This window comes from Mus caroli, unplaced genomic scaffold, assembly GCF_978045245.1.
Source record: "Mus caroli unplaced genomic scaffold, Mus_caroli_1 scaffold_13, whole genome shotgun sequence".
Classification (NCBI taxonomy): Eukaryota; Metazoa; Chordata; class Mammalia; order Rodentia; family Muridae; genus Mus; species Mus caroli.
The window spans coordinates 47,283,474-47,297,627 of NW_028227268.1; the positions used below are offsets into that span (position 1 = coordinate 47,283,474).

The 14,154-nt window shown below is 45.0% G+C and overlaps 1 protein-coding gene and 1 non-coding gene across 3 annotated transcripts in view; one reads left to right on the top strand and one right to left on the bottom strand.

The window, feature by feature from the left end:
* Positions 1 to 14,154, bottom strand: part of Smyd4 (SET and MYND domain containing 4) — a 49,826-nt gene continuing 35,672 nt past the window's right edge. Inside the window, exons 6-11 of one of the 2 annotated variants that reach the window (XM_029484211.2) lie at positions 6,377 to 6,559; positions 5,710 to 5,873; positions 3,710 to 3,842; positions 2,753 to 2,869; positions 2,453 to 2,576; positions 1 to 1,213 (exon numbers count right to left, since the gene is read on the bottom strand). In XM_029484211.2, coding sequence (XP_029340071.1) covers positions 1,060 to 1,213; positions 2,453 to 2,576; positions 2,753 to 2,869; positions 3,710 to 3,842; positions 5,710 to 5,873; positions 6,377 to 6,559 — 875 coding nt within the window. In that variant the 3' untranslated portion in view covers positions 1 to 1,059. The remainder of the gene's footprint in view (positions 1,214 to 2,452; positions 2,577 to 2,752; positions 2,870 to 3,709; positions 3,843 to 5,709; positions 5,874 to 6,376; positions 6,560 to 14,154) is intronic. The other variant, XM_021176973.2, reaches the window with a different exon arrangement.
* On the top strand, positions 11,767 to 11,871 carry LOC115032616 (U6 spliceosomal RNA). Its single transcript, XR_003838256.1, has one exon. It is a non-coding gene; the product is annotated as a U6 spliceosomal RNA (small nuclear RNA).

Genomic DNA, 14,154 nt, shown 5'->3' on the forward strand with positions numbered 1-14,154 from the left:
GTCTCAAGCTGGGCGAGGTGGCCTTTTCCTATAAATCTAGAACTTGGAAGGCTGAGGCAGGAGGATGTTATGTTTGAGGCTAGACTGGCTTACAGAGTAAGATTCTGTCTGCAAGTGAAACAACCCGAGTGGTCTGCTTTCAGGTGTGCTAACAAGGAGGCCTGTGTTATAAAGTCATGCTACAGGGTTGCCTTGCATCAGTGCTTGGACAGTGAGTGCCAAGAACACTCAATGAAAGCCACTGAGTAAGAATTAGGACACTGGTAGGAAACAAAGACAGAGTTGCCATCCCAGGAAGAAACTGCCTAACAGTAAAATGTATTTATTTCTCCATTCACAAATTATATGTCACCAGTCTTAATGAAAAATTTAAGGAAGCAGGATATTGTAAGTGGAATTGTATGTCTCTTGAGGTAAGCAGTCATACTGATTTCTTGCTATATATTATTTTTCAATTATAATACAAGACTAAAAATTGAAGTCCTCACTGGAGTGGAACACAGCACTTCATTACTACTAGAAACCATAGGAATGTTCCAGGGAAACAGATTCATCGTTTAGTGAGATGAAATCGAGCCAAAACCCTAGGCTAGCATGAGCTGCCTGCAGATCAGTGACAACCCTTTATTTATTTATTTTTTTACTTATTTTTATTTTTATTTTTTGTTTTTCAAGACAGGGTTTCTCTGTAGCCCTGGCTGTCCTGGAACTCACTTTGTAGACCAGGCTGGCCTCGAACTCAGAAATCCGCTTGCCTCCCGAGTGTTGGGATTAAAGGCATGCACCACCATGCCCGGCTGCAGTGACAACCCTTTAAAGCAGGATTTAGATACTGGATTTAGTCTTTTCTGGGCACGGGGTTTCCATCAGAGGGCAGTTAGCTCCTGAAAGCAGCAGCCAGCATGGCAGGTGAGTGTCTCAATCTGTTTTCAAGTGCTCCCTGTGCCAGACACTAGGTTCGGGTCAGCTGGGAAGGTCCCGTCCTCTCTGATGAGAGCTCCAAGCCAACAGAACATCTGTCATTACCAGAGCTCCTTCTTGAGGGTGAGGACACATGCTCTACACCAAGGGCCCCACAGGGACGAATGACGAGTCCAGTAAGCAGGACCTCATTTCCCGGAGCTCCCGGACCTCCTCACTCTCAGGGCCACAGTGCACCAACAGGATCCTTTCTGCCTTCCAGATGGCACTCAGAGCTTCAGGCACTGCCAACCTGAAGCCAGAAAGGGAAGCTTGTCAGTTCCCTTCCTTAGTCTCAACGAAAGTGGACTCCTTTCTGTGCAGAGAACACAAAGTCGGGTCCACTGCATCCCCCAGGGTCTTACAGAGGGCACAAAGGGTCTGAGTTCCTCTGCCCTCAGGGTCTTACCATCTGAAAGTATAGATAAGAGACATTCACGGGCATACTGCAAAGCAGATTTGAGAAAACTATGTATGTGTGTGATAGACTCTGGGATCCTGACAAAACTGGGCAAATTCAAAACCTTAACCAGCATTTATAAAAGCTTATCCAGAGCTGCTCACTGTGGAGTGCTCGTGTCTAACCTGACTGATGCCCCCTCTCTGATATTGCCCTCGTCTCTCAGTTCTTCGCTCTCTCTGACCAAACATACTGTTTCCATGTCCGAGTATCAGGTCTATGTTTCAAACCCTTTTTCTTACCAATGTATACCAGGAGATTTGATCAAGGCTGGAGGTGTGGCAGCCACAAAAAAAACTAAATTGGGGATATACTTCCCTTCAAGTGACCTCAGTGGCACACTGGGTGAGGGACCAGCTCATTAGGGTTACTCTTCCTTGTATTCTATTTTTTGTGCAGAGCTAGGGACAGAACCAGGGCCTTGTGCATGCCACCAAGGGTGCTTCCAACTGAGTGGTTCCCTCAGCTTCCTTTTTTAATCTCCAAAGCAGGGATTCTCGGCCTTCACATAGCTAACTTGGGTCTCTCCACTGTGGAGGCGGTCCTGTGCACTGTAGGTTTAGCCTTTACTAGATGCTGGCAGCACCCTCTCCTCAAGCCATAACAATCAAAACTGTCTCTAAACACTGCCAAATGCCATTTGCAATCCCTTCTAGTTGAAAACCACTGCTTTAAAAGGAATAAGAGGCAAACCAGGGAAAGGGCTGAGCCCTGGAGTTGAGAGAGCAGGGACTGAGGCAGCCAAGGGAGGTGTGATTAAGCAGACAGGAATGCTAGAGGCGGGTGAGGCTGCCTCCAGATCCTCCCTGGGAAGCTCCATGCAGACCTAAGGGCTTTCTCCACATCTTCAGGAAGGAATTCAAAGCTTAAAGTCTACCAGTGAAGCAGAGGGCAACTATCTGTCCTAAAGAGGAAATAAAAGAGTTTCAACATGCTCTAAAGCACTGTAGCAAAAAGCCACACACAGAAGCACCTAGGAAAACACAGAGCACTGTGTGCCCTGGCCAAACACTAGGAAAAAGAAAGGCCTACCCATTGAACAGGACTTGGGCCAGTTTGAAGAGCTCATGGCCAATTTCAACACTGGATGGCCCATGGCGAGTTTCAACCACCTGGAGACTCTTCTGAATATGGGCAGCAGACTTTAGCCAGTTCCCTGGAGAAGAGAAACGTCTCATTCCGGAAAAGAAACACCATCAGCCTAAGGCTCTGAGGGTGAGGAATGCAGAATGGGAGGGAGAAGAGTGTCGATTCAGATGGCAAGAGAGAACCAAACAGCCAAGGCAAGGGCCGCACTGAACACACGGCAGGGAAGGAGAACTCCGGCCATACCTAAGGTAGCATGGGCCTGGGCCAGGCCGTCTTCAATTTCCCCCAGCATGGTGTGCTCTGCTGACAAGAAGCTCTCAGCAGCCTCCCGGCATCGCAACAACTGCTGAATGGCTTGCTCTATGGATTCAAAGGAAAAATGCCTCACAACAGATACAGACCTAGTCCTGGACACGAGAGACCACGTTGCAAGGTCTCTATCCGTTAGGCCAAAGTGAAAATGCCTCTTTATCTCACAGAGTCAACAGCCGGGTATGCCAGGGAAGCTGTTCGTTGCTTATGTTTTCTCTTTCAGTAAAAAAGGTGTTAGATGAGGCTTCCCCACATTTACCCTGGGCTTCTAACATCCATTTTCCAATACAACCAACTCTACATTCCTCCTGTAATCATTAGTTTTCTTGACTCTAGGCTAAAGGTCAACTTCAGAATGTAGGCTAGAATAGTCAAAACAGATTCCTGCCATGTCAGGCTCTAACATCGAGTTCTGCAAATCCCTTTCTGAAAAGAGAGGAGTCCTTTCTTCCCTCTCTCAGCTCGGGCTAGCTACCGAGCTTTACTCTTGAGTCACACCACGAGCCCAGGGCAGCACTCATGACTTGCTGCTGCTGCTGAGGGCAGAGCAACCTTCTCGGAGCTTAGGTCCTTAAGCTGGGAATCAGATGATGGCATCGGACCTCTGGAGCCACACAAAGCCCATGGAAGTCAGCCAGCCTTTCTGGTGCTCGAGCTGCTAGAACTATCTGGTGCAGCAGACACAGCTTGAACCATCAGGAATACTTTCAGGGGCGTAACAGCTGGTCAGAGTCCGGTCTCACTGGCCTACATAGCCATCTTGTGGCTGGTGCTGGGATAATTAAATTCAAGTCCTCAGTCATTTATTGAGGACTGCTCAGTAAGGCAAGGTGATACCAAACTAAACAAGGGAAGGGCTGAGGCCTAGGGCGAGGGAGCCAAGCTCACCTGGTTTACCGTTTCGGAGAAGCTTCTGGGCCATGCGGACCTGTTGCTGAAGGTCCTGCAGGTGAGAGACTAGCTGGTCCCTGCTGACAGAGTTTGTGCAGGATTCGTCGCTACAGCTCAGCACATCATTTCCCTGTGGAAGTCAGTTCTATTTTTATTCCTAAGCGAGAACAGTTATCAATACTGCATGTTGCATGTACTTGAGCTAAGGGGTCACTGACCTGATGAGGAAGAGACTTCTTCAATAACACATGCAAGCAAGGCCTGAGTGAATTCTAATGAAAGATGCAGCTGATCCCACTCTGAGGTTTAATTTTTGAACAGAATTGATAAGTTTGTAATCCTTTTCACCTTAGCAGCCCCTCTCATCTCTTTTTGGGGTCAGGACTTTAGATGATAAACACATGTATAATGGCTATTTTAAAACGCCACAGGAAAACCAATATAGAAAGCTGGATGGGTGGTGGCAGTGTACAGCAGCACTCTGGAGGCAGAGACAGGCAGATCTCTGAATATGAGGGTAGCCTGGTCTACAGAGTGAGTTCCAGGACAGCCAGAACTACACAGCGAAACCCTGTCTCGAAAACAGACAAACAAACACAGAACTCTGGATGTGGTGACACACTGCAGTAAAGTGGCACTTGGAAACTAAAGGCAGTAGGATGGCAATTCTGAGGACAGTCAGCTATGGAATAAATTCTAGATCAACCCTGCAGGAAGAGAGGAAGAAGCAGAAGAGAGATACGGCTCAAAGGATAATCATCTTACTAGGAATCTATCAGAGAAAGCCAGGTATAGGCCTGTAAATATCACTGTATTTGAAAAGCTGGGACACGAGGATCTCAAGTTTGAGGCCAGCCTGGGCTCTGAAGTGAACTCCAGGTTAGCTGGGGATACAGAGTGGAAGGACGACTGTCTCGAGAGTGAGCAGGAGCGAGGGAGTACTAATGCACAGGGTGATCGGGCCCAGTATGGTGGCACACCTGAGAGAGGTAGCAGAGGGCAGGAGCCAAGGCTACACAGAGAGACGCTGCCTAAAAAACAAAACAAAACAAAACAAAACAAAACAAAACATGCTAGGGAAGGCTTCATTCTTGACCCTTGGCTTTACAACTTTCCACACAACCAATTCCATTTACTTATTCCTAATGAGAATGCCATGCTCTGGTGTGGAGACCATTTTGCATTGGGGCATGAATGTTGAAGACTCCAGTGTCTACACCATTACCTGGCAGTAGCACCCAAGGGTCTGCTCTCATGCTCTCCACTGTGGCTCTTCCCTCTCGGTCAAAGGCTGAGGGAAAACTATGTGGGTCAGATTTTCCCACAGTTACTACAAAGTGTGTCTGATGAGGCCATCACAGAGAGATGGAATTGAACAGACAGAAAATCCACAATCTGAGTCCCCAGATTAAACTGTCTCTGAAACAGCTCCTTGGAATGGTGTTCTCTTAGATGGGGTCTCACTTGAGCCTGGCCTCCAACTTGAGATCCTTCTTCCTCAGCCTCCTGGGTGCTAGGATTACCAGTACCCAAGTACCAGGCCTGATGCACAACTTTTGATGACTTATTTGAGCAAGTAAATTTCTAGAGTTTATGCCGGGCATGGTGGCGCACGCCTTTAATCCCAGCACTTGGGAGGCAGAGGCAGGCGGATTTCTGAGTTCGAGGCCAGCCTGGTCTACAAAGTGAGTTCCAGGACAGCTAGGGCTACACAGAGAAACCCTGTCTCAAAAAACCAAAAAAAAATAAAAAAAATTAAAAAATTTTCTAGAGTTTTTTTGTTTTTTGTTTTGTTTGTTTGTTTTTGTTTTTGGTCCCTTTGTGTAATTTAAGACTTTGTGTCACTTATAAAGAAAATATTAGGAAATACAACCTGTGTTTTGTGCAGGATTGGGCAACATGTAGGAAGGAGTTACAAGAAAGGAAGCAGGAATGGTTCTTCTGGCGACTGACAACCTTTAGCTGGAGCCCCGCCCCTGGGAACAGCAGAGAGTTACCTGCAGGAGCGCTCTGCAAGTCTTACAACAGAAGGCTTCCCATCTGGGTGCTGCAGCTGCTCTCAGTGTCTCAGCGTGACAGGCCCCACAGCGGCAGTCAAAGAAGTACTGAGAGCTCAGCCTCTGCTGCCTCTCGGCCACGCCCATCCGGCTCTCGTGAGGCCCTGGAGAGAGATTACCCACAGTTCCTAGTCACACCAAGAGAGTCAAAGCCTACTCTACTGAGGGGCTGGGCTAGTCATCATGTGACTGGCATGGTGGTGCTGGGTTGGGGTTCTGGCTCAGTGATAGACACTGGCCTAGCCTATGTGAGGTTGGGTACTCTGTCCTATCATCTCAGAAAAAACAACAAAACATGGGTGGAAGTGGATATGTTTCCAAGCTGCTGGGGCAGGAAGAAAGAAGCCAAGCAAGTGCTCCTCGCTCTTTTCCAGGATAGGCTGTCTACAAGGCTTCGGCATGGAGGGATATGGCTCACTGCCCTCAACGGGCTTTTTGATTACAGCCAGAAGACTTTTTTATTGGCCCAAGGATGCATTGCCCTTTCCAGGAAAGACTCAGAGGATGAGCAGAGGCACTGGGCCCATACCTGCTGATTCCTGTCCCCTTATCCTTTTCATGTGAGGTGTGAGGCACAGCAGGGTAGTGGAAAGAAAGGCTGGCTCACCATAGCAGTGCAGAATCTCCTGTCCTTTTGCAATCCTCTGTGCTGCCCGGATGGTGGCGACAGTGCCAGTGAAGGACACACTGGTGTTGGGGCTGCAGGAGTGGTTCAGGAGGCTGACAACAGGGAAGATGCCTGTGGCAAGGCGTATCTGCCTGCTGTTGGTAATGATGCTCTCCTTAGACCCTGGAAATGCAAGAACAGAAGGAAATGTGCGTCAGGACATTTGTCCTGTCCTTGTCATCTATTCCTCAGAAGATGAACTGAGCAGCTGGGCTTGAAGCCCATCTGAGTCATGGCTCTGCAGCCGGATCCGATAGAAATCAGATGGAACATGACTCATCGCAAACTCTGGTCCCCAGGAAGCAAAGTGAATGAGCACACAGAAGTCCACTGGAGCCTAACCATTATGCCTGTGTGCCACTTAAAACCCCAAGACTAGAATTTATAAAAAAAAATAATCAAAAAGGGATTACCAGTAGGGTGCTTTCTAGACAGTTTCATAATACTTGTAGGACGCAGAACCATAGCCCTCCTGAGATTATCTCCCCACGATGTTTGAAGTCTAAGTGCTTTTGGTTTAACTGCTCTTTGGTTGGCTATTAGAACGAGCATCCTGTCAGTGTAGCTCAGTTTATTTACTTATGCACCTTAAGTGTGTGCGAAACCCCGCAGCCTTCTTCATCCTACCCCTTGTCTAAAATTTTTGGAAACTGCTCTGCAGTCTCAGGTAAGCAAACCGTCTGTGCATGTTTTATTGAAGGCAGTCTTATGCCCCAGACAACCTTTTTTGTAGTACAGTCAGCTAGCACGACAACTGCAAGAAGGAAGAAAGGGGCCTCTAGGCAGTGATGCCGGTCTCTATGAACTTCCATTCACACATATGTGAGTTCCTCATACCATGTGTACAGCTATGCTTAGTTAGGTTAGATTTCTGTTGCTATGGCAAAATCTATTTTAAAAAAAGCAAAGGAAAGGTAAGCTGAGGGATGCATGCTTGTAATTCTAACATTTGAGAGACTGGGAAGAGAGGCTCAGCCTGGGCCATATAACTGATCTTGGCTTAAACAAAACCAACCCCCCCCCAAAAAAAAACAAAAACAAAACAGGCAGCAAAAGGTGAGTAGGTTAACAAAAGTTAACAGTGGTCAAGGCGTTGGCAAGTGGACCTGGGAGACATGTAAGATCCAAGCTCTAACAGCCTACCTGCTCTTTAAACAAAATGCTAATTGATTTGGTTATGGAGTTTCTCAGGCCAAAGCAGTTCAGAAGCAGAGAACCTCCACATGGGGAACACACAGCAGGGTTTTCTGGCAGTGGCAGGATAGTGATAGACCAGAGGAGGCAGAAAACAACTGTGTGAAACACAACAGCCTTGGGGCACACAAAAGGCCATCCCCACTCCAGGTTCATCACACACACAACATTTCATTTAACTAGAGGCTTCTAACTGCATACCTACGAGGTCTTTGTAATAGACAAACATATGCCAGAAATAGTTTTGGTACATGTAAGATCGGCTACCTAGAAAGGGTTAAATTATGATCATAGCTTCGGTTTAAGCAGGAGGGAAATAATATTTCCAATAATCTGGGTGAAATGTGCAAAACACTGACTCTTAAAGGCAAACGGTTTTGTAAAAAAGTGGGAAACGATCAGACAACTGTGGTGTCACTGTCCGCGTGCCAGGAATCCTAACTAACCGCTTATCAGAAGTAACTAGTCTGGATACAAATGTAATGAACAAAGGAAACACCACGAACCATCATGTGAAAATGTTCGACAAAGAAAAAATTAAATGTAAGAATTATGTTGTCTCTCCGCAGACAATCCTATTATCTGTTGCTATGGGGGACAGGGACAGGCCATGTAAATACAATTCACAGGGAATCCAAATGACTCAATTTTAGTCAATAATTCTACAAACTGCATTAACATCTTTCATCAGAGCGTCTCTAAGTGCTTAGCTGGTTTGAGTGCCTGTCCGCGCCTCCAAAGCCTACCTTCTGGAACATGCGCTAATGAGCACTGAGAACGGTTAAAGGTAGGCAGCAGGAAGGAGCCGTGCAGGCACCAACAATTTGTCTTCTGAATAATCAGCGTCTGCATAATTAAAAGTTGACTTGCATTCCCAACTACTGATAACTGGCAGGCTCTATTAGAACAGTTGCTAAAATTTTCTCAGAAAAAAATGACTGCAACCCAGTGAGTAATGTCAGCTTCGTGAGTTATTTATAGATTCTCCTCCGGCAGAGGAAGGCTCAGGAACTGAGTAGGGTGCTGGTGTCAGAGTTGAATGTCTCTCTAATTATTTCTAAAAAATTGAGTATTGATTTTTAAAAATTACTCAATATTTCGCATTAGTCACCTATTAGTGGATAATAGGAAGAGAGAATATGTATGTACCATATCAGCTGCAGTTAATAGGTGACATTTTGCATATAAAAATGAGTGATTCTTTAGCAAAAGTGTACCTTGGATTGAAGTGTCCCTGGCACATTTCAAATGGGATTTAAGTAAAAGAAAAACGATAGAAGGACTCATCCGTACTCCCAGGACATAGCTACCTGGTTAAGTGCTCTGCAAAGTGAGAAGAGTGAATAGTTATCTGGTAATCAAGGGAAAGCCAAGGGCAGTTAGCTGGCTCAGGACCACTCAGAGCCTGAGCAAGGCTTGTTAAGACAGGAATTCTGATACAACACAGATGTGCCCTTCCCACAGGGACAGAACCACGCACACCTGTACTGTGGCCTGGACACTCATCAGTGGCCAGACCTACTCCCTGAGATGGGAACAGAGAGAGGCTTTTGAGGAACTCTGATTAAAAAGAATTTATGCAAAGATAATAAGATATGTTCTCATAGTTCTTTGTCAAAGTCTATCCTAGTTAACACTGTAATCCTTCTTCTGTGCCATTAATGAAACAGCTGCTAATGAAATTCAATGAGAACATTCAACTGGGAGGTGTTGGAACCCAGGGAAACAATAAAAAGGGATATAACAAGATCAGAACTACGAATAGACTGAAACAGAATCAGATGGTAGGGAAAAAAGGAAGCTAACATTGCTGGTGGCACGTAATTGGTACAGCTCACCTGGAGGGCAAATCTGAGGTATGTATCAAGTGCCTTGAAAATGTTCGTATGAAAATATTCTTAGCACTTAGCTTGTTTCTATTATTAAAAAAAAACTAATTAAAATTACAAAAAGAATACATGGTAGTTATGTAAAAATTAGAATCTGAAAATTACAGAGACGAGGACAGTTATTTAAATTACAATTAGGCAGGGCCAATGGTTTTGTCATACTGTCTTTGAAGTGGCCCCTTCTAGTTCTATGTATAAAATTATTACTGTTGTTATTATTCGGACAGGATCTTGTTATGTAGACTAAGCTGGCCTTGAGCTCACCATCCTCCTGCCTCTGCCTCAGGCTCATGAGTGCTGAGATTGTAGCCTGAGACTGATGTCCATATAGAAATTTTTACATAATTTATGGCAAGGGCACATGGTGATTTCTAAGCACTTCTTTTTATATTATATGACATGGCCATTTTTAAAAAAAATCTAAAATGCATTATAAATGTATTAAAAAAAAGAAAACCAGTCAGGCAATGGTGGCGCACGCCTTTAATCCCAGCACTTGGGAGGCAAAGGCAGGTGGATTTCTGAGTTCGAGGCCAACCTGGTCTACAAAGTGAGTTCCAGGACAGCCAGGGCCATACAGAGAAACCCTGTCTCAAAAAAACAAAACAAAACAAAACAAAGAAAGAAAACCAACTATCTTAGTTACGGTTTCCGTTGTTGACATACAACATCATAACCAACAACTATGGGGGAGAAAAGGGTTTCTTTCCTCTTACAAGTCTCATGTGACATGCCTTCCCTGAGGAAGTCAAGGTAGAAACCTGAGACAGAAACTAAAGCAGAAGCCATAGAGGACTACTGCTTTGTGATTTGTTCAGCCTGTGCTTTTATATACCCCAGGCCATCTGCCCAGGGTGACACCATCCTCGGTGACTTTCCACATCAATCATTAGTGAGACATACCTACAGGCCAATCTTATGAAGGCATCTTCTCATTTAAGATTCCTTCTTCCAAGACATGTCTAGGTTTGTAACAAAAACTAATCATGACATCAACAAAATAACTGCCAATCTCATAGACAAAAAAATTATATACATATATATATATATATACACACACACACACACACATATATATATCTTTATTTAACTTCTAGAGAGAGGATATAGACTATCATTTTTAAGTTTCATGAAGAGGGTGTGGGTGTAGTTCAGTTGCTAGGCAAGGATCAGGCTCTGCATATGTTTCAGTATGGAATGTCTCCTTTATAAAATAGAATCATTTGTTTTATTAGATATCTTGAGTTCTGCTATTTCATATTAACACCAATACCCTGGTTAACTTGTAATTCTATTTTTGTTTTGTTTTGTTTTGTTTTGAGACAGGGTTTCTCTGTGTAACAGCCCTGGCTGTGCTAAACTCACAGAGATCCTCCTGCCTCTGCCTCCTGAGTGTTGAGACTAAAGGCCTGCCCATTACACCTGCTACTTGTGATTTTTGACACGCCCAAATCCTCATATTATTGTTACAGCAGTCATTGTGACTGGAACACAGAAGGATCTTTGTTTTTCAAAACAGGGTTTCTCTATGTAGCCCTGGCTATTCTGGAACTTGATTTGTAAACTGGGCTGGCTTCAGACACAGAGATCTACCTGCCTCTGCCTCCTGAGTGCTGGGATTAAATATGTACACCACCACACCTGTCAAAAATACATTTTCTGGGGCTAGCAAGATGGCTTAATGGGTAACTTTCCATGTAAGCCAGATGCCTGTCCTTGTCTCAGTGCTGGGGCCATGCTTATGTGGTGGCTGGCATCAGTAAGCTCGGTAAGCATAGGGCAACATGAGAGGCAGAAATAGAATAACCATCTTGAAGTTCATGTACAAAGTGTAGGGCAGAAACAAGAGACTGCCTCAAAAACAGGTAGAAGGGGAGACTCCGCTCCTGAAAAGTTGACTCCTAACCTGGATACATGTGCTGTGGCCTTTCTACAGCCCCTCTTTCTTTCTTACACACTAAAATTTAAAAAGCTTTTTCCCCTAGAATGAATGATGGGCTATTTCAAAGTTTCCTAGTACACTGTTGTTGTACCTTGTGAATAGTGTTCTTAATTCAAAGACACAGATGACCTCAAAGAAGATAGTAGCAGCCACTCCTATTGCAGAGATGTTTGGATATTCCTCTATCTATTCTGTGCGGCAGGAGCAGATGTCATGATGTATGTGAAGGTCAAGAACAGCCAGTGTAGAAGATGTTGGTTCCCTCCTTCTACCATGAGGGTCCTAACGACACAACCCAGGTCCTCGTGCTCATTTCTGCAGTGCATATACTAAAACTGGATGTAAAGAGACAATTAGCATGGCTCCTGTGCAACTGTGACATGTAAATTGGTAAAGTGTTTCATATTTTTTTAGCTGGGCAGTGTTGGCGCACAACTTTAATCTAAGCACTCGGGAGGTAGAGGCAGGCAGATCTCTGAATTCAAGTTGAGCCTGATCTACAGAGTGAGTTCCAGAATACCCAGGGCTATGCAGAGAAACCCTGTCTCAAAAAAACAAAAACCAAACCAAATCAAGTGAAAACTCAGGCCTTCAGGCTTAGAGGCAAACACCTTTACTAGCAGAGCCAGCTTCCTGGCCCAGATTTGGATATTTTGTAGCAGTAGCTCAAAGAGCCAATGAAGGCAGAAAAGAAAACAGACACTTGTTGGGCCCTGCTAATTAAGAACAAAGTCTATCAGTGTCTTGATAGCCTTCTGAAGAGTGGCTCAAAATGGGGGCTTCCCTTAGCAGCAGGGCTTCTCCTTCTCCTTCTTTGTCTGGGGAGCCTGAAACCCCTATACCCTCTGCCATACATAACCTTGGTGAAATCACTGCTACCCTCTCAACCCCCTAAGAAACCGGTCAGCAAGCACCTGAGATTCCTGGAATGCCTCCCCATGCTAATGAGGCATCTCAGTACGTTAGGCTTCAGCCAATGACCTTTGTCCACCCAGGATATTCCTATCTTCTTCCCTAAGAGTGGATAACCTATGATTTACTTCCAATAAAGTGTATGCATACAAGCTCATCTCGAATAAAAAACTATGTACAGGCTAAGATTGTCAGAGAAGGTCTTTGCCTAGAGCTGTAACACTAAGAAGGTCCTTGGAGAAGGCCCTCTCACCCATCTCCTCCTGACCCCAGCATTCACTCCCAGCTGGACCGGGATGCTGCAGAATTCCACTCACTCTGGACTCCACTTCATCCTTCCAGCCCAGTGTGCAGCAGCGTCTGGACACCCTGAGAGGGAAAAGTGTGAGATGCGGAACCACAGATAGACCCCAAAATGTGTACCACAGAGACTAACTTGAAATGTGATTTAACAGGACCATAGGCCACATAAATGCCAGCTTTCAAATCCTACTGCTTTAAGATGGGGAAAAGATCTACGTCACAAAGAATACCTACATATTGTATAAATTGGCAGCTGAATTAAGATCTGTAGACATATACACACAAAAAGGATGGCAAAATCTGGACAGTGTAATGTGAAAGTCTAAAGAATAAGCTTCTATAGTGTAGTTAGGCTAACAGAGTATTAATCTGTCAATAAATCCTAAGTTTAGGCAACATCTACCTCCCTCCCTCCCTTTCAGCTTAATTAACTAGAAAAGGAGATGGGGAGATGGCCCAGCAATGAAGAATACTTGCTGCTCTTCCAGAGGACCTTGGTTTGATTCCTAGCACCAGGAAGTACTTATAAGTGTCTGGAACTCCAGTTCCGAGAGATCTGATGCCCTCTTCTGGCCTTCATGGGCACCAGACATACATGTGCATAGACATACATGCAGGCAAAACACTCAAATATATAAAATAAATATTTTTTGTCTGTTTGAGACAGGGTATGTCTATGTCGTCCTGGCTGAAATGGGCTTGCTATGTAGAACAGGCTGACCTCCAGTTCACAAAGATCCTCCGGCCTCTTTGTCCCAGATGTGAGATTAAAGGAGTGTGCCATCACAATGAGGGAGGGGGAGAAAAAACAAAACAAAAGACCCCAAACAACAACAACAACAACAACAACAACAACAACACCTTAAAAGGACTTTTCTTTCCTTTGTGCATGTCTGTGTGCTCAGGTGTGTGCTTGCCTGTGGAGATGATCACTCTCCATCCTGCACAGTAAGCCAGGGTTGCTCTCCTGAACACACAGTTCAGCTAGTGTCTAGTATGGTTAGCTAGGGCCCGTCTGACTCCGTTGTCCTGGAATCTCAGGCAGGCCACCATCATTCAGCATCTGCCTGGGTGCTAGAGATCTGAACTCTGGCCTTCATGCTCACACATCAAGTGCAATGCCCACTGAGCCATCTTCCCAGGCCCTTAAAGGCATCTCTGGATAAAATGGAAACCACTTAATAAGAATACTAGAAATGGGGCTGGAGGATAGCTCAGCAGTTAAGAGCACTGACTGCTCTTCTGGAGGTCCTGAGTTCAAATCCCAGCAACCACATGGTGGCTCACAACCATCTTTAACGAGACCTGATTCCCTCTTCCGGTATTTGAAGACAGCTACAGTGTACTTACATATAATAAATAAAATAAATCTTTCAAGACAAAAGAAAAGAATACTAGAAATGGCTAGGGAGATGGTTCAGGAAGTAAATACTTGCCCCCACTCCTAAGAACCTGAGTTTGATCTCCAAGACACACAT